The sequence below is a fragment of the Bactrocera dorsalis genome, chromosome 4, assembly GCF_023373825.1.
Source record: "Bactrocera dorsalis isolate Fly_Bdor chromosome 4, ASM2337382v1, whole genome shotgun sequence".
In the NCBI taxonomy this organism is placed as follows: Eukaryota; Metazoa; Arthropoda; class Insecta; order Diptera; family Tephritidae; genus Bactrocera; species Bactrocera dorsalis.
Genome location: NC_064306.1, coordinates 11,991,943 through 12,011,234, shown reverse-complemented (window position 1 = coordinate 12,011,234; position 19,292 = coordinate 11,991,943). Strand labels below are relative to the sequence as shown.

At 32.5% G+C, this 19,292-nt stretch overlaps 5 protein-coding genes across 5 annotated transcripts; 2 read left to right on the top strand and 3 right to left on the bottom strand.

Annotated features, from left to right (window-relative positions):
* Positions 1 to 2,425, bottom strand: LOC105223539 (uncharacterized). The gene is made up of 2 exons (XM_011201279.4): positions 1,208 to 2,425; positions 1 to 772 (listed from the first exon to the last, which is right to left on the bottom strand). The coding sequence occupies exons 1-2, from the start codon at positions 1,244 to 1,246 to the stop codon at positions 482 to 484; spliced, it is 330 nt and encodes a 109-aa protein (XP_011199581.2). The 5' UTR covers positions 1,247 to 2,425; the 3' UTR covers positions 1 to 481.
* A 2,822-nt stretch (positions 2,426 to 5,247) lies between these two features.
* On the top strand, positions 5,248 to 8,652 carry LOC105223540 (uncharacterized). The gene is made up of 5 exons (XM_049454124.1): positions 5,248 to 6,133; positions 6,188 to 6,321; positions 7,448 to 7,539; positions 7,638 to 7,857; positions 7,918 to 8,652. The coding sequence occupies exons 1-5, from the start codon at positions 5,667 to 5,669 to the stop codon at positions 8,298 to 8,300; spliced, it is 1,296 nt and encodes a 431-aa protein (XP_049310081.1). The 5' UTR covers positions 5,248 to 5,666; the 3' UTR covers positions 8,301 to 8,652.
* Positions 8,653 to 9,689: 1,037 nt separating this feature from the next.
* LOC105223541 (uncharacterized) lies at positions 9,690 to 14,055 on the bottom strand. Its single transcript, XM_011201281.4, has 8 exons — positions 13,952 to 14,055; positions 13,563 to 13,670; positions 13,328 to 13,429; positions 12,872 to 13,269; positions 12,233 to 12,798; positions 11,310 to 12,176; positions 10,677 to 11,030; positions 9,690 to 10,619 (listed from the first exon to the last, which is right to left on the bottom strand). The coding sequence occupies exons 2-8, from the start codon at positions 13,656 to 13,658 to the stop codon at positions 10,477 to 10,479; spliced, it is 2,526 nt and encodes an 841-aa protein (XP_011199583.2). The 5' UTR covers positions 13,659 to 13,670; positions 13,952 to 14,055; the 3' UTR covers positions 9,690 to 10,476.
* Positions 14,056 to 14,071: 16 nt separating this feature from the next.
* On the bottom strand, positions 14,072 to 14,481 carry LOC105223542 (uncharacterized). Its single transcript, XM_011201283.4, has one exon. The coding sequence runs from the start codon at positions 14,479 to 14,481 to the stop codon at positions 14,146 to 14,148; it is 336 nt and encodes a 111-aa protein (XP_011199585.1). The 3' UTR covers positions 14,072 to 14,145.
* Positions 14,482 to 14,815: 334 nt separating this feature from the next.
* Positions 14,816 to 18,977, top strand: LOC105223543 (vacuolar protein sorting-associated protein 37A). The gene is made up of 5 exons (XM_011201285.4): positions 14,816 to 15,596; positions 15,670 to 15,862; positions 16,445 to 16,823; positions 16,888 to 17,039; positions 18,041 to 18,977. Exons 1-5 carry the CDS (start codon positions 15,490 to 15,492, stop codon positions 18,233 to 18,235), a joined length of 1,026 nt encoding a protein of 341 aa, XP_011199587.1. The 5' UTR covers positions 14,816 to 15,489; the 3' UTR covers positions 18,236 to 18,977.
* The last annotated feature ends 315 nt before the right edge of the window (positions 18,978 to 19,292 follow it).

The following is a 19,292-nucleotide window of genomic DNA, read 5'->3' as shown; positions in this document are numbered from 1 at the left end:
TAAAAATAAAAAAATAACTTTCACTTTTAAATTCCAGAACTAGAAATTGAAAATTTAATAAAACACCGATTTTCGGACTAAATCGAAAATTAAATTTATAAACCAATTTTTTTAACTAAAAAATCGCAACCTTGGTTGTGAGTTTTGTTAACTTAATAAAAAAATAAATAACTACTCAACAAATATGCAAAAAATAGTAACAAGTAGAAGTAGCTAGAAATAATGTTGCATATTTTAAAAGAAAACTGTGGAAATTTTGATACACAAAAGCGTTACTTATAATCTATTTATTTCTATAAGAACTTAAAAAACAAAAATAAGGCGACTTAAGACATATTTAATTCTCATTCATAAATAAAATTAAAACTACCTTAGAAATATATTTAATTCTCACGCCTCATCGCCACAGCTTTCCGTTTTACGTATTTTTTTCCAACACCTACATGTTTACCGTACTTTCACAGCCCTCAGCGCATGTTTTTCAGTCTTGCGTAACGCGCAATTCGATGCGTTTCTTAAGCGATTCGAATGTTTGCTGCATGCTACGCATTTGAAAGCGTATCGTTGTGGTGACGTCACGTTGCAACTGGTGCACCTCGCGTATATTTTGTACCAGATGATGATATTCCGCCTTGACCTCCTCCATGGACTCGAGCAGTTCCATGACACAAACGCCGTCAACATCATCCAGGCTGCTGGTATGGTCCAATGTCGTTTCGACTTCGTGCAATTTGTGTGCCACCGTATAGAGCTGGGTGCCCGCGTGCGCGACCTTTGTGCATTTTATTGTAAGTACGTGCGACATGAAAGAGAGTAAGCATAAGAGCATGAGTAAAGCAATATGATGTTGTGTACACATACATATACACATGTTTGTATATACATCGCTACACAGTAATTTAAACAGCAACAATGGCGACATTAAATATTTGAGGACAATATCTGCAGAGGGCATAATAGTGTGCGGTTGTAGGAAGTAATGAAGATAATGCGGCTCTTTGTATGGGTGCGGTAAAAATAAATAAAAGCGCACAAAAGTATGCATTAATAAAGGCGAAGAGGTCACGAAGTAGGTCAGCAGATATAAATTTGAAATGAACCAGAATATCATTGTAATAATAAATGTAAATGTATGTACTTAAAATCAAGCCATAGTTGCAAGAACTGTAAATGTATATACTTAAAATTGATTAGCGTATATATTTACCGACTTTTCCAGCTCGCTCATATCCTGATAGCCCTCCATTTCTAATCCTAAGCGCGTGTATATGTTTGCAGGCTGCGACGTGTTGTTTATAACTTTGCTTTTATTGCTTTAATGTGCCGTAAAACTAAATGTATATGCAATTTGTTTTGTTAAAACAGATTTCGATACACTTTTCAAAAGCTGCTGCCTTGAAATTACTTGCGGTTAAGCATTTTTTTGATAGAAACGAGACGGTTAATAGCACTATTATGCTTAGTTTAATTATTTTGTTATATACCACACTTAAATATGTATATAATTTTGATTTAAATACACTTTTTATTCCCTTTAACACTTTTTGTAACACATAATAAATAGTTATATATATAATATACTTTGTTATTAATATATTTTTTATTATATTTTCCTTATCCTTTGCACAGCTCAGCTACGTCGCAGTCTTCAAATGTTAATACACGTTCCGCCCAAATGTCTATGCTATTTATACCAAACAAATACTTGTTATCCTGCCACAACAATATACAGCTCTCCCAAAGTTTAACATCACTGCTTCAGCAGCATCTCAAACCCCTAACCTATGCCAATAAACTCGCACAACTTTCATTTCATCATGCCAACAACTACTAGGCACAACACAAATACATACATATGTATATATAACAAGCATCTTCACACCAAGTTTACGAGCTGACTCTATATTAGCTAGCGTTAAAAAACACAGCTACTTCCACAATGTGCCACCCACCCCTTATACATAACAGCGCTCTTTTCTGAATGTAAATATAAAAAATACAGTTCCGTTCTCTCTGTTATTCTGTGCTTAACACTATGGTACAACGTGGCGTATGCGCAACATTTTTCTGCTTTGGTGTTGTGAGTATGCTTGCGTACACTTGTGTGTACATGCACAAACACTGTGTATAGTATGTTTCCGTCATTTTTTTCACGCCATTTGTCACATCTGCTCTGCTCATACAAAGTTTATAATACATACATATGTATGTGTGTGTATATACTGTGTGGTTAGTCAAACAAGGAAATACCATTTGTATTACTGGTATTACGCTTAAATGTTTGTCTGCCATTTTAATAGACGCCTACAAAAGGGAGACAGCATTGATAAGCGCTTTAATATGTGCATATACTATGTGGTATGTTAAGCTACAAATCAAGATAGAGCTTCTAAATATACATATACATGTGTATGTATGTATAGTATGCTTAGATAAGCCATGTCACACAAAACGGTATTTTTAAATGTACAACCAATGTTGGGTTGCTGTAATTTCCGGGTATTCAATAATTTGCGAGTCTATGATTAAAGTGAAAGCTTTCTGAATATGTATGTACATACATGCAAATAACGCTATATAGAACACAAATGTATTTTAGATAGTTTAAAATTAGAATTTTAAAATTAGAAAATATCATTCATATGCACTTGTATGTAGATGAAGTTTAAAATTAGAAAATTTTAATATTAGAAAAATGTACATTTCTTTAATTTAGATGAGTGTTGCAATAAGTGTTTTTAAATACATATATATTAAAAAATAGTATTTATTCACAACAGATTTAAATTTATTATGGATTTCGAAGAAAAGAGATAATTATATTTAAATTCCCAAAATAAAATTAAATACAAAACTTTTTAATCAATTCATAGTTTTATATGAAAATTAATAATTAGAGTTCATAGTGAGTTTTCAACAAAAACATAAATAAGAAATCCGAATAGACGAATGTCTAAGCACGCTAAAAAGTCTTCCAAAACAAGGGATTTTGTAAATATCCATCCAATCGAATATTTCAATATCAAGAAAAGCTATGCTAAAACTCCTCATAAACAAATGTCTGATTATGTGCCCAATTTTAAACCTTCGAAAACATATAAACGGTAATAATATTTTGTCTATATTAATACAGTACTCAAACTTTACACAAGAGAGTTTTCGAAAACAATCTATGCACCAAAAGTTTTTAAAACCACTCATTAAAAATATTGAAAATTTTAAAAAATAACCGGATATGCATAGATCCGGCATAATAGACAGATGCAGATGATAAACGGATTTCGCGTGGGTCAACGAATAATGCCTAAAACGAATATTAACGGGATATGCATTTCATCACTTTTTTTATCAGAATAATCAGACAATTTGTGTCTAGATATTCAAAAAAGCGAATGGCCCCACCTAGTTTCTGAAGCAAATAAATATATTAGAATAAATTACAGTTAATTTTATCAAATGAAGAACAAATGTAAAATATAGTATATCTAAAAAAACGCTTCAGAATCACCATTCGCTGGCTTGTGACGTCATGTGACGAACTAATGGCTATACAAATACATTAATTCTACTATGTCTACACAAACAACTACAACTGTTAAGAATTTTGGTGGTAAAATTCACTGGACGCTTAATTGCGTAGCATGATGTGAACAGCACATTTTCACAGGCGGCATTTTCACATGATGAGCGCAGAAATGTATGCTGTTACCTCGTCATTAGGTGGCGGAAACTATGGGGTGGTGTTACAATGGTTGATGCCCATGTTTATGGCCTCATAGGTCAGTGTTATTGCGCAGGAAGTAGCTAAAAAGAGAACTCCGTGACAAATTGAGAGTACAACAAGCAAGATTACATAAAGTGTAAGAGTACAGAACTGTTATTGAAAGCAAAATGTTAAATAAAAGTAGAATTTTTTTTAATAGTGCAGATCTATGTACATACCTATATGTAAATTTGTACAAAAGAGCAAACCTATGCTGGGATATTTTATGAATTTTAACATACATTATGCTCTTCACACCCTTCAGAGTTCCACAATCTTGCTGATTTGAAGTTAGAAGTGTCATTCACCTACAAATAATTACCATAGAGAATAAAGTAGTATGTGTGTCAACGACATGTGAGTGCTAAGAAACACTTGCTTTTGTTTACATAGAGTGTTTGCCACTTCTTTTATGAGATTTACTATTTGCTAATTCAAAAAGTTTCGCTTCCTGTCAAAGCTACTTTAGAGATAAGCAAGTAAAAGTGAATAAAAAGTAAGTTAGTGAAAGGCTTTTTCGAACAATGATTTTTTATGAAAAAGTGGATAAAATGGCAGTCTTTCCTTTGTATTCTAGCATAATGACTTTTTTAAGTTCTAGATACATAAGTACATATACATACATATGTTTTTATAAGTGGTGGTGAGCAGTTGTCTTACTGAGAAGCATTTTATAAAGTAGTGTACTCCGCGGTTTTCATTTTCACAAAGAAATCTTAAAATTTATACTTGAACTAACGTTACTTGACTTGTGCATTCTCTACGAGGCTTACTGATTTCTATTGACAAAGTTTTCGAATATATATACATACGTTTAACTATATACAATATGTAGGTTAGCCAAATTTTAGAAGGATTTTGAACTTACGCACCACATTACTCGAACATATGTATATTAGCGATTCGCAATTATATGTAGGTTATAATTTATTCCATTTTACACCCATTCGGATATTTATTAATCCAGTTAGTGCCTTAACGAAGTCCTACCTCTCAAGGAACCAGTTTTGACTACGTCGTCATGAGGTTCATAATGTGATAGATCTCTTATAAAATTTGTTAATCATAAAGTGTAGACTATAGCAGTGCAACTAACAAGTTATTTAAGATATTTTCTTCTTAATTTAAATAATTTTACTCACTTCAATATTTCAACAATTGTGTCAGAAACACATTCCAATTTGAAAAAAATGGAAGTTCCAGTTGAATGAAGTTGCATTTCCGTTTATCAAAGTCGCAATCTTACAATTAAAGTTTTTATTTTAACAAAACTTTTTATTTTTAAACCAAAGTTTTACTTAATAATAATGATACCCGAATATTTTAAAACGATATAATATTTTAATTTAAAAAAATAAATGCTTCAAATCATACTTATAGCACTTTAAAATTAACAGGAAATATATTTGTCTAATGTGGCAACCCAATGGAGCAGCTGTTTGCTAATTGTCAACATTTTTAAAATTCTTATCAGTTTTTGTTGTGATGCACACTTGTCGTTGCTTTTGTTTTGATTCTGTGATAGCTCAGCTGTGCATAAAATTCTATACGTAATTGTGGTGCTTACTAGTTTAATAAGTTTTAATTAATAAAACAGTTACATTAAAAATAAATGTATCTAACGAATAAACACATGGAAGATTAACGCGAGGTTTTAGCTATAATAATTGTAGCCGCCACAGTCGCATAGCATACATGCATGTGTAAAACTAGCTGCAGTTCTGTAACATTTATATCAATAAAGATAATAAATATGTGATAAAGATACCGACGGTATCGGTAAACAAAGCAAACGATAGCATTAAACAACAAAAACTCCAAGAAATAAAAAGAGAAATTAGCAAAAAATATACGCAACTGAATCTGTTGGCACTTTGTCTAAAAAGGTATATTATATTAGTACATGCCTGTCTACCCGCAGTCTACCATTTATTCAATTGGCGTATTACTACGCTCAACTGCAGTTTCCATGCAGCTCAAATATCACTGCCATCTAATAACTGCCGTCGGCATGCATACCACGCGACAATCAGTAGCCTATATACGAAGCCGGACTTCGTTAAATGCGCATACAATGTTGTTGTCCAGTTCCGTTTGCCTGTTATCAGCCCCTTTAACAAGAGCTTTGTCGTCATTGAGTTTATTAGCGCCGACGCCGTTGCTATTGTGTAATAGAAATTTTAGCATGAAAAATAAAAATATTTGCACAATTGACAGTTCAGATCGCGAGTACAGTAAAATTCGTTGTTTTAAGTACGTTGTCTCGTCTCTTTCACATTTGCAACAACCCATTCAGCTGCTAAGCGATTGTCAACGAGTGCAAAAGCGTACACAAACGCGTTTTATTTCAACTACAAGTAAATTGTTTAAGTACGTTATGATTATTGTTCATGGAATATTGTAAATAAATGTAAATAATTACAGACAAAATTCGGGTAGAAAAGACATGGAGGTGCCAGAGGGTGTATTCTGTGGTAGCGTTGATCGCTTCAATGGCGTGCTTGTGGACTCGGAAAAGGAATACGATGAAGCTACAGATTTTGAAAAGAAGCTACAGAGTAAGTAGACAAAAGGTCGAATTTCAACATTGTTTTTGTATATTAGTATTAGGTGTAACAAGTTATTTGCATTTTACTACAGTATTTATGTGTAATATGTAGTATTCACTCTAAAATTAAATGGAAATCAATACTTGACTCAACTTAATAATCTTTAATTGAATTTGATTTATGTGAAACAGCACAAACTAGCAAAATTGTCATGATAAATTAAACAACAATGAGTTGATAAACAATTTTAGAAAAAAACATTGATTATATGTGCCCTCTGAAAGGTTAAATAGATAGATATGTACACTTCTACATACATAAATACGTTAGTTATAGTAGTTCTAACTACTGTATCAAAAGCTTTCCATTAACCTGTTTGATACAATATAAAAGGGTATATTTAATTACCAAGATAAGCAATTGTAAATAACTTCATATACATTCATAATAATAAGTGCAAAGTTGCACAGATACAACAATTTTTGTTACGTATACAATACTATATATGTATGTATATATGTACGTTCTATTACTAAACTACTTTCGAATTTTAGTAAATAGCTTTGTAGCTAGAAATTGCATATATTTGAATATTTATTATACCCTCAACAGGGTATATTATGTTGCCACGAATTTTGTTACACTCAGATCTAGGAATCAATAAAATAGTTCATGTATAGAAAACTTTATTATTTGACAAAATGCCTTCACAAAATTTTAGTATGAGGCGTAATCTTCTAAAAATTGTTCAGATCTGACCACTTTAGCATATATGTATACGTACTACAAATCATATAAACTGACTGATCGAAGTCAAGTTATTGCATGAAAACTTTTCTATTTCACAAGTAGCGAAATAATTTTCGAATATATTTTTTCATCGGACCACTATAGCATACAGCTGATATACAAACTGGCCGATCAACATAAGGATAAAGGACTTTTTATACCCTAAAAGAAAAGCATGCGTAAATTGTATTCTGGCATAGAGTAGACAAAATTAACGTTTTTTCTTGCTTTTGTTGTATTTCTTCCTTAATCGATAATGAAATGTCGCTAATTGCTCAGAAAATAAAAATATTTTACGGTAACCGCTACTAAAAATAAATTTTGTTAAATAAATATTTTCTTAAAGAATCTTTGGACCACTGGATTTCCATTAAACGACGCGCCATATGGTTTACATTACGGAAAGAACACGCAGCATGGGTGCCACATTTAGCAAAGGTTTGAATATACTTAAAACATACATACATAAGTATGCATCTAAAATATTTACTTTTTTATTATTATTTGTCACTAATTTCTGCCGTTCTCATTCGTAGGGCGGCTTTGTATTCCATCATGTGGACACTTCATCCTCCTCTCTTGTGATGTATCGTTGGTTGCCAACCCACGAATCTGCCAATATACCAACATTTTGCCATACAATGCTTGGCGTTGGTGGACTTGTTGTCAATGATAATGATGAAGTGTTAGTTGTTAGTGATCGCTATGCATTAATTGCAAATAGTTGGAAATTGCCCGGTGGTTATGTGGAGCCCGGTACATTTACGAAAATTTTATTTATTTAAGGCATATTCTTCTAATGTTTAACAATTATAGGCGAGGAAATAGTAAACGCAGCTATACGTGAGGTGAAGGAGGAAACCGGCATCGACTGTGAATTCCGTACCGTTATTAGTGTACGACATTCACATGGCGGAAACTTTGGCTGTTCCGATATGTACGTAGTTGTGGCTTTGAAGCCACTCAATCGCGAAGTACATAAATGCGAACGTGAAATCGCTAAGGCACAATGGATGCCGGTTAAAGAATATTTACAACATCCTGACGTGCACGAGACAGATCGTCACTTTATGCGCACCTATTTGGATTATAATAAACGCAATATACGCTTTACCTATGAGCGCGCCCAACATCGTGTGCTGAAACGCGAGTACACATTGTTTTATATGAAACCGGTTGAGGAGAAAAACGAAAGTTGAGCCAAGTAGTGAAATGAAAAATGTTTATGCGTAACAGCACTTTCCATCCTTCAAAAGAAAATTTCAATTTTTGAGGTTATGTAGTGTATGATTTTTAGCTAACGGAAAACACGGATAGGCCAGTGAACATTCAACTGTTGGTTCTAATTCGTTCTATGGTTAAATATAATATTCCATAAAGTGGCCTTTCAAAATAAACTGAAATAGATTTGATTACACAATAAGAAAAATTACGATGTGTAAGTGAAAACTGGTACAAATAACTTTATTGAAAGTTAACTTAGCTCAATTAAACTAAAAATAATACCCAAATTGTTGTTGTTAAAAATAAAATCACCTTCGATAACACGCACCAAGAGGTTTTTTTTTTAATTTATTTACACATTTTGAATGTTTAAATGTTAGTTTCTTCCATTGTCGTCGAGATTATATTTTTGTATTTACGATTTGTTAAATTGTTACAATAAATTTATAAGAAAAAAATAATAATTTTTTTATCATTAAGTGGGGCATTGTAGGAGCGTTTGTTTGTAGTTGTGTCGGATGTCAGTGTAGTTTGACTTCTATCTTTCTGGTAAATGGTTTAATCGAGTTTCAAAAGGGATTTCGGAAGAAAAACAACTATTGAGAGTTTGCAGGTCTCAATGCGAGTATAGCGAAACAATTTTTCACACATCTACTTCTCCCCAACAAGCTGATCATTTGTCGGAATCGCCGATATTGGACCTCTATCACATATTGTTGGCGTACAAGCTAAACGATCAAAATCGTTTTGTTTGGAAAACTTCCTTATTCGACGAGATATCTTAAATAGATTATTTTTCAAGGCAACGGTACAAACTTCGAACAAATCGTTTAGATCGGACCATTAAAGCATACGTTTGTACTGCCATGCACACTGAACGACAAAAACCAAGGTATTGGCTTTTATTTGTGTGTGTGTTTTTTCTTATTTTTGTTTGAATTATTTTTCCCAATTTGCTTACCTGTTAAAAATGCACAGCTCAAATAAAAATAAATAAATTTATTTCAAGACATTTATATTAATAAAATATTTTAAATTACATTGTATATACTTTATGACAAGCAGTTTTATTGAAAAATAAGAAAATCAATGAGCTCATATGAAAACAAAATGCAATATCTGATTTTAATCTAACTTAAAAATATTCTTTAGACCAATCTTATGTAGTCCTTAAGTTTCAATAAAGCTGGAGTATTAATATTTTGTGAATATATAACAATATTGCAACTGAACTAATATACTCCAACTACTCTAATTGAACATTACATTATTACTAAAGTTTACTTTTAAATAACACGAACCAATAGCAGTTACATTACTTCAGTAAATATTTTTATTTTTTTATTTTAACAATCGCCTACAAACTAACAACTAATAGACAAATTATGGTTTTTATTAAGGAGGTTTTGCTTTATTATATGGCAGTAGCAATTTTATACTAGCAAGAACCAGCAGGTCTATCCGCTTCTTACGTTCTCTTCTGCTGGTCTTTTGAGTTAAGAACGTTTTTGAAGCAGAAACTTGGCTTGAAGGTTTGAATATACCTTAAACATACATAAGTATGCATGTACTAGTTAGTGATAGTTAGCAGTTAAGAAACAAACCTATAAAAACAAAACTAAACGGTCGATTTTGACATTTTAATACAAAACTCATATAACTGAATTAAGAATCCATATAGAGTGGAAAAGTAACAAATATTTACATACTCTGACCCTCTATGCATCATGATTCAAGTTTTTTACAGGTTGTGTTACTACGGAGCAAGAAAAATCTTGATTTACAATCTATTCGTATACAGTTATTACTAAAAAAAATATTTTTTTTTCATGGTGTGAGTGTGTAAACAATTTTTAATCGTAAAAAACAGCTGATAATGACGGTATGTGTATGTAAAAATTCTTTGACAAAACCTTATACATATAACAGAATCGTGGGATCATATAAAGCAAAAAAGTATACTAATTAACAAGATGTTTATATGTACTGATACTCTGAACGAAATGTGAATAGTGCTTCTTACTCAATAACGCGTTTTTTTTGCCTCAGGATCTAACCGCTTTAATAATTAGCCATATAATGAATTCTTACAATTCTAAATTAATAAACTATACAACTAAAATTGCATTGCATCAGTGGGATGATGCTTGTCTAAACGCGCTGCGCATTAGCACTTGTACTAGCGTAGTGATTTTCATTGCATTCTAAAAGCAGCTGATAACTACGTGAAAAATGTGTCTGCGCAGCAGCTGTTTGTCGGGGCTTTTTTTGCTGTTGAGCGCTTTCCTTCAAAGCTGGAAATAAATATTTTTATTAGAAGTATGTTTTTTTAATTTGCACGTATTGTTTACCGCTTTTCAACTTTCCATTAACGCGTATAAAATTTGGTGTGAAGTAGGCTGCGCTGGATTCTTTTATATTTGACCAGTTTTCATATTTGGTTACTGGAGAGCGTCCCAGCAACGATTTGTGTGTTTTATACATATCTGCACTCTCTATCAAACGACGCGAAGGAAGATATCTTCTCTGACCACGTCTGAAAGCGGGCGATGTTAGCACATTACTGGAAGCTGGGCGTATATCATTCGACGTTAATGCTCTATTTTTGCAAATAGTATTGGTTTGTGCGTAAACAGTTGCGTTTTCGATTGCGCTGTCATGACTGCGCTTACGACTGTGAGTTCGCTTTACTATGCTGGCAGTATCTGGCATAATAAAAATCAAATAAAAATAACAAAATACAAAAAAAAAATTAAATTAAATTAAAAAAAAAACAAAAAAAATAAAATAATAAATAAAATAAAAAAAGGAAAATACAAAACAAAATTAAAAAATTATAGCAACCACAAAAAAAAAAGAAATAAAAAATATAATAACAATGAAAAAAATTCAAGGAATAAGTAAAATATATAAAAATAAATAATAAAAAAATTATTATACATTATACTTATTATTTATAATTGCAAATTTAGTGGTCTTCTTACCAGTTTCAGGGCAGTCAGTATTAGCTGCAGTTTGATGTTCAGTGGTACTACCAAAGCACATAGAAGATTTGTATGAATCCTGTGAACTGGTGACACTGTTGGTTGTGGTTTCTGAGTCCTGTGCTTCTTCGCCTTTTTCTTTAATTGTATCAATTACATTTACAGAACTCAATCGTCGGCGCGTGCGTTTCGCGATGCAGCTTGTGTTTAATGGATCCGATTTGACTTCAATCTCATCCACATTTTCAACATTGTTTTTTTCGGTTTGTGTATGTTTAGTTTGCGGATTGGACTTTACTTCATTTAACAGTTGATAGAAGTAAGTCATTAAATTATTACCATGTTTCTCACCATTTCCATTCTGCTGACCATTTTGGTTGTCCAAGCCTTCATAACATTCAGACTTAAATGTACTGCCTTGGCTCGGTTGGTATGAGTTGTGTGAGCTTACAGTAATGTATTCATAGGTATCACTATCCTCACAAATATTTTTCTCTTCTGATTTAACTTCGATTTTTTTCATGGATCGGCGACGGGTGCGATTCGCTATACAGCTTGTATCTAAAGGATTTGTTATTTTCTCATTCGATAGATCTGTGCTACACACATGGTTCTTCGTATTATCGTTAGCTGCGTCACTACCGTCATCATACTCAAATACTTGACAGCATTCGGAGGACTTATATGAGGATGTGGATTTATTATCCTCATCTACTTGATCCTCAAACGCGGGTATATACGTCGCAACAGATTTCCGTCGTGTACGTTGTGCAACACATGAAATATTTGAAGCATAATTTTCTTCGCTGTCCTGGCTTTCTGCACTATTAATGGCTGCGTCGACAATGGTTGCATTAACGTCAAGCACTAAAAAATTATATTTATTTTTTTTTCTATACGCAAATAGAAATAATTAAAACTACCTTTGTGCTCGACTGCGTCCTGCATATTAATGACATTTTCTTGCTCTTCAACAGCATCCACTTGTATTTCATCATCGCTGCACAAATAAGCAAGTTGCATTTGGCATTCAATCGTAGTATCATCAGAGTAATTCAAACCGTCAACATGTTCCTTTATTTGTGTTGAATTTTCATTTTCAATATATGCTCGTTGAGTTATTACATTATCAACTTCTTCCTCACTAATACTGCCACACACATCTATATCTGAGTTATCATCTTCGCTTTTATCTGCATCATCACCGTCCGTTGGTTCTATAAACTGACGGTGTGCCTCCATCGCTTCCAGGCCACTATTAGCATGCAGTATGCTTTTACAATTGTCACATTCAAATGTACGGCTGCGTTGAGGGGTGCAATGAAGATGCATTGCTACAGAACCGCACGTTTCACAATAGACGAATGGATTATTTGAGGTTTGCGCTTTACCGCGTCCTTTTGTGTTATGGCAGGTTTCGGCCGCACATACACTCGGTCGCTCAAGCAGTTCGGCATACGCATTGGGAACCATCTCCCACTCCGCATCTCTAAAAAACAAAAAATAAAAACAGCTTTATATATATTTCTTAGCTTGCATAAAGTAAAGAAACGGCCACCTACTTGTTTTGCACGAAAATGCCACTCAGCGACATATTCTGTTTAAACTTTGTACTATCATTGCAAAGCGGACATTTAAAAAAATATCCTGCATTTTTAGCAAATTGTTGTAGACAGTATTTGTGAAACCAACCATTCCGACAACATGGTGCACGTATCATATTGACCACACTGAAGCGAGTGCTTTCATTGAAGATTTTTTCAAAGCATATACAGCACTTATCGTCTGTTTTTGGGCGATAATTAATTTTGCGTACATGTCGATGGCAGAAAGAACGAAAACTATTAACAAATTGATTCATGGCCCCATTTTCTATGCCACAAATCATGTGAAAATTTAAGTGACAGCGCCTTTCACAACATCCTATGTTGGCCATAACTTCTCCGCAATAACAGCATCGCTGAAAGTAAAAATTATACATTATAGTTTAACGATTAAACATATTTTGTGGCACTTACAATAGTTGATACTCGTTTTTTTTCTGCCGCAATATCTTTTGGTAGAAATCCCAAAATTCCTTCGTCATCTTTACCATTTTGTACAATGCCAGAAGATAAATACTAAAGTAATGAAATAGAAATTGTTTAAAATAAAATCATTGAAGAAAAAATAAAATAAAATCATTGAAGAAAAGCAAAATATTCAATAACAATTAGTTAGATTTTGCATGCACACAACCGTGCATATACTAACCAAGCAATTGGTATGCACGCCTTTTCCCTTTTTTGTCAGAAACTCGCCATATTTAATACTGTCACGACGACTTGAACCGCATAATTCGCACTTCATGCTTACATTTAACTTTAAATTTCAAATATAAATAATATAAAATGATATAAATTTTTATTACACTGAAAATGTTGCCGCCGTTTTTATGTATGTATAAATGACAAATGCCAAGCTGCCGAAGTTAGCTGTTGTTTTCACAATGCCAACTTGCCGTTTCAACAAAAACAAAATAGCTAATTAAATTTACTGTATATTTGGCATATTAACAATTCAACAATATATTAAAAATTAAATTTATAATTTATAGTACTTTATTCACACCTCCCAATATTTTTATGCAATTAAATAATTACCTGAATATTTATTAACTTTATTGGCAAATATAATAAACAGAAGCAACTCTGTTACGAAAGAATGTGCCACAGCTGTTCATTGCTTTGATTGTCAAAATAAAATATTTATGTACATATATGTAGATTGGTTTTCGTGGTTTATTAACTTATATTTTATTTCATGATAACTTTACGGTTTCCATTAAAAAATTTAATTATTCAACTTTTTCACTTGTATTATCAAATTCGGTCTCGCCGACACGGTTAAATCCTGAGAAACGTATAATTTTTCCTTTATTAACGTTCAATTGCGTAGCGTATTGTTGAGCGGGTGTTAATTTAGCTTCCTCTTCACTCTTATAACCATAATACTTTGCCCAATCATTTCGTCCGGTATAGACCATGTAGCAGACAAACCCAAAAGCATTCCATGCGAGTAGCGCATAACCGATACTTAGACGTCTTTTCCACAATAGTGCACTATCCTCCGGTATGGGGTTTGTATGCCTTCTTACCCAACGCCGCAGCCATTTCAACTCAAATAGTGCCATTACTTAAAATATGAATATTTTAATTTTATTAAAAAATATACACTTTGGGTAATGTTTCCTTATTTACTTCTGTTACCTCTAATTGGAAATCGTTAAATAAATTTAATGGACTGGTACGAAATCAGCTGATGTTATCAAACATATTGACGCGTAACCCAACAAACGTAAAGTGATTATTCTAAGAATATTATGTTAAAACATTTTTTGTTTATGCCGATTGTACTACATTTTAAGACGTTATAGCAGTATCTTCTTTCTATATAGATATAGTCAGCTTTCCTGTTTATATTTTCATTAATAACTGCAAACTAAGGAAGGATGGACGGAATTCGCTGTTTCTGCTATTACTTTAGGATTTTTTATTAGTTTTTTATAGTAAAAATATTATAGTACATGCATGAACGATATCTGTTCTAATACTGGGATAATTGCTGGGTACAGATTGAAAGCCTTGTAAACCCTACCATTTTACCAACACTGTCATATCCTTGAGCATTTTTCATACCCTTTAATAAGCATCTGATACGGCAACATTGTTTTTAATTTACGTCGTCATACGTTTTTTGTTTATTGTGGAAATTGGAATTATTCTCCAGCAGTTCTCTTATTATACATTTATCAATTTTTGATTTTTTTGCAAAATTGCTAATCTAACCACAAAAATAAAATACAATAAAAATTTCATATAATTTACAGACAGAAATTTAACAAGTATTTCCAATACAATAATTTCCACAGCTACTAAGCTCAATTATAATAAGCATATATAACTAAATATTGGAAATTTATAATAATAAAAGAGTGCAAAGATAAAATCTATTTAGCCAGACAACTTTCCAGTTAGAGAGCAATAAATAACTTAAGGAAAACGTATAATTATTATTTTGTTATGTATATAACACTAAAAGTTTGAAATAAAGACTTGAGTAGAAATAAAGAAGAGTTGGCGGTTAGTAACCACAAGTGTAAAGAAGCTGTAACTAAGCTAAGGCCTGAGTAATTTTGCATATGAAAATGCTTCCGCGGCAGCAAACCGCACAGCAACAGCAAACACAATGTAAGAATTTGGATTTTCGCAAACGCCAAATAGATACACTTAAAGTATTCAACGACAAGTGAGTTATAAATTTATAGTTCTTTATGTTTATTGATTTAATTAACATATTTTATAAAATATTTGCTTTACAGTGTTGTCGAAGTGACAGAACAAGAAGAGTATTGTATACATTTCGAAACTAGTGGACGTACATTAGTACTTACAGTCCAACTCGGCGTGAATTTTCCCAATGAGCGACCCAAAATAGTTATATCACCAACTGTACAGCATCATTGGGTTAATGCGGCGACGGGTGAAGTTGAAACTGCGCCTGGATTACTCAATGTAAGTATTCGGTGTGATCAGAGTTTGACGGACCCCTTTTCATATGAAGCTATGACCTCTATTTCAAATCTAAAAGTAGCGGTCAAGGATGCACTGGAAATATTTAACAGTTGCTGTTTGTTTCCATAAAACTGATTGACAGTTGTTTGACCTTCATATTAACGATTTTTCAGCAGAAATATTTTGCCTGTTTTTGTACGCATTCAAGGTTCCATGCGCGCACACTCATGAGGCTATCAAGGATAAGAAGCCAATACTCATACGTATAGAAATATGTGAAATTGTGTATATATGTATATATATTGTATAATAATAATAAGCATGCATGATGCTGGATTAACCATACATGTATTAGACGTTTTTTCACGTGCATATTTCCGTTTGTTTTTGTTGTAATTACCGGCATTCGCATTTTTAGAACGTTACATGATGCCATGGTGTATAGAAAAACACTAAAGTATCTCTACATTTGCGTAAAGGGTTACACAGTTTATTGCGGTGTTATTTATTGGCCCGGGTTTCCAGGCTTAATACACATCAATAAAACATAATACAATATAAATTACTTTTCTCTATTTACAGTACTCTCCACATTCTGATCTGGGCCGCGTTGTGCAGGCCATTATACGCGAATTCGAACGCTTTCCACCACCCATTGTAAATTCCGGTAGCCCCATTAACATACCAACGCGTGCGGGCAACGCCAATGCCACTGCTACGCCAACATCAATTGCCGCAAAATCATTAGATAGCAGTAACGAGAATTCGCCATTGGATTCGTCAAAATCATGTAAACTCAATGAAAGCAGTTTGCCAAACCTATCTACATTGTCGCTAGATGAATTGAAGCAGCTCGACAGTGATCCGCAATTTTTCGATGATTTCATTGAAGAGATGTCTGTAGTGCAGCATTTGAACGAAGAACTTGACTCGATGATCAATCAAGTGGAAATAATATCACGTGCGTAGGAGATTGGTTTTATTTAAATTATAATTATAATAATTTTTCAATTTCGTATTTACAGGTGAGAATGAATCTAAAGAAACGCATTTGGTCGAATTAAAACGAAAACTAAGTGACGATGTTACAGCGCTTAAAAATCTCGGTGAAAAGTGTGATCAACTGAACAAAAAGTACTTAAAGAAGTCAGAGGAATACGCACCGCAACACATACGCGTAAATAACTGTTATTTTTTGTATACCCTGAATAGTGCATATTTAGTTTACCACGGAAGTTTGGAAAACTCAGAAAAAAACAAAAAAGGCGCTGTAAAGTATACAAATAAATGATCAGCGTGACGAGCTAGTTTGATTTAGGTATATCCGCCGGTTTGTCTGTATACATATATGCGAATTAGTCTCTCAGTTTTTGAAACATCGATCTGAAATTTTGCACAAATTCTTTTCTCTCCAAATGGCTGCTCATTTGTCGGAGCCGCCGATATTGGACGTCAATAACATATAGCTGTCATACAATCTGAACGATTGACATCAATTTTTTGTATGAAGAACTTTTTTATTTGACGAAATGTCATCATGAAATTTGGTATGGATTATTTTATTTAAGGCAACGGTGCAATCTCCGCACTCATTATTCAAATCGTACCAAAAAACAACTAGCTGCCAGTCAATAATAATAATGGCAATAACAAAATTTTTATTTTGTAAGATAACTTCAGAAAGTTCGCGTCCATTAATACCTAAAACAACGGTATACTCTCTGACAAAAATGTTCGGATGGGACCATTATATCTTATAGCTGTCTATAAACTTATCGATCAAAATCAAGTTCTTGTATGGCATTTTTTTATATTTGAAGGGTATTATAGCTTCGGTGCACCGAAGTTAACGTTTTTCTTTGTGTTATTTTTTATTTCTTTTATTATTATTATTTTTTATTACTTTTATTATTATTATTTTTATTTACATATTATTTTTTTACTTTTATTAATTTCTTTTATTTAATTTAATATAATTTAATTTTAATTTTTTTATTTATTTTTAGTTTATTTATTATTTTTTATTATTAATTTTTTATTTATTATTATTAAAATACTTTTATTATATATTATTATTATTTTTATTTTTTTTGTATTGATTTTGTATATACATATATTAAAAATTCCAATATTACATAGCCACACAACTCTTACTATATATGCTTACTTACTCTATAGGAATTGCTGCAAATTGCCGCCTCGAATGCGGACAGCGAATGTGATCGACACGTAGAGCAATTTCTGAACGGTAAAATCGATGTGCAAACATTTCTAAATAACTACACGCATTCGAAGAAAGTCAGTGCCGAGCGTAAGGCCAAGGAGGAACGCTTGGGGCATCAGCTGACGGCCTTGGAACGCGCCGCTATGTAAGCGACGCAAATTTGTATTAAACATGTACTTGCCTGCAAGTGATTTAGCTTTTATAAGGCATATGGCAGTAATATAGCAATTATGAATCTTGCGAAAACTATTTAAAGTTATCAGCGTGAAATTGCTTTAAGTTATAGCTACGATTTTAAACCAAATGACCTGCATATAAATTTGGTCCTATTGTATTTGGTGTCAAGTAATGTCATTAGTAAAACGTCAAAGTGCGTGGTGGTGTCCAACTCATATAAACAAAAGCAAAAAAAAAATAATTTACTTTCAATCATAGTCAAGCAGTAAAACTACACTTAAACTTAAATAAGTTAGATTTTTTCTTGTAAAGAAAAATACAAATTAAGTATATGAAAATCGAAATTATTTTTTGTTTTAAATTATTGAACCGCGGAAACGAATTCCATTGCTTTGACTAAGTAATGACTGAATAAATCAAATAAGTTGCGCGAAATAGTGAGTGCGTGAGCCACTCCGCGTTCTGCGCTCGTAAATAAGCGCGTACACATGCTTACACACATACATACCAATATTGTGAGTGAATTACATTTAATTTCCTAAATTTGTGCAAATATTTTGTAGTATTGTAAATGCGTTGTAATTAAAAAAAAAAAAAAACAAAAAGAAAACTAATATTTTGTGATTTCATTAACAACTTAGTAATAAGTAGAAATTATTGGCAATAAGTATATTTTATTTATTGCAATAAATTGAATTAAAGCCAAAATACTAACTAATTTGTTGTTATTGTAACGAGGAGGCGCTACGATTTATAACTACCATAACATATATTTTTCTGCGTGTCTGACGGAAGCGTTTGAATTATGAATACGCACATAAAATAACAAATAATATTTATTTGTTAAACAAATTTAAGAAACCTATGACTATAAATATATATACATGTATGTATATGAATGACTACTCTAAAATCCACTGCTGTTTTGGGAATGTTGATCATTTCTAGACCCTGTTTGGGTGGCAAGGCGCAAGTCTATTGTCATCAAAATCATCTAATGGCAGGCCCAGGAAACGTGATGTTCCGTGA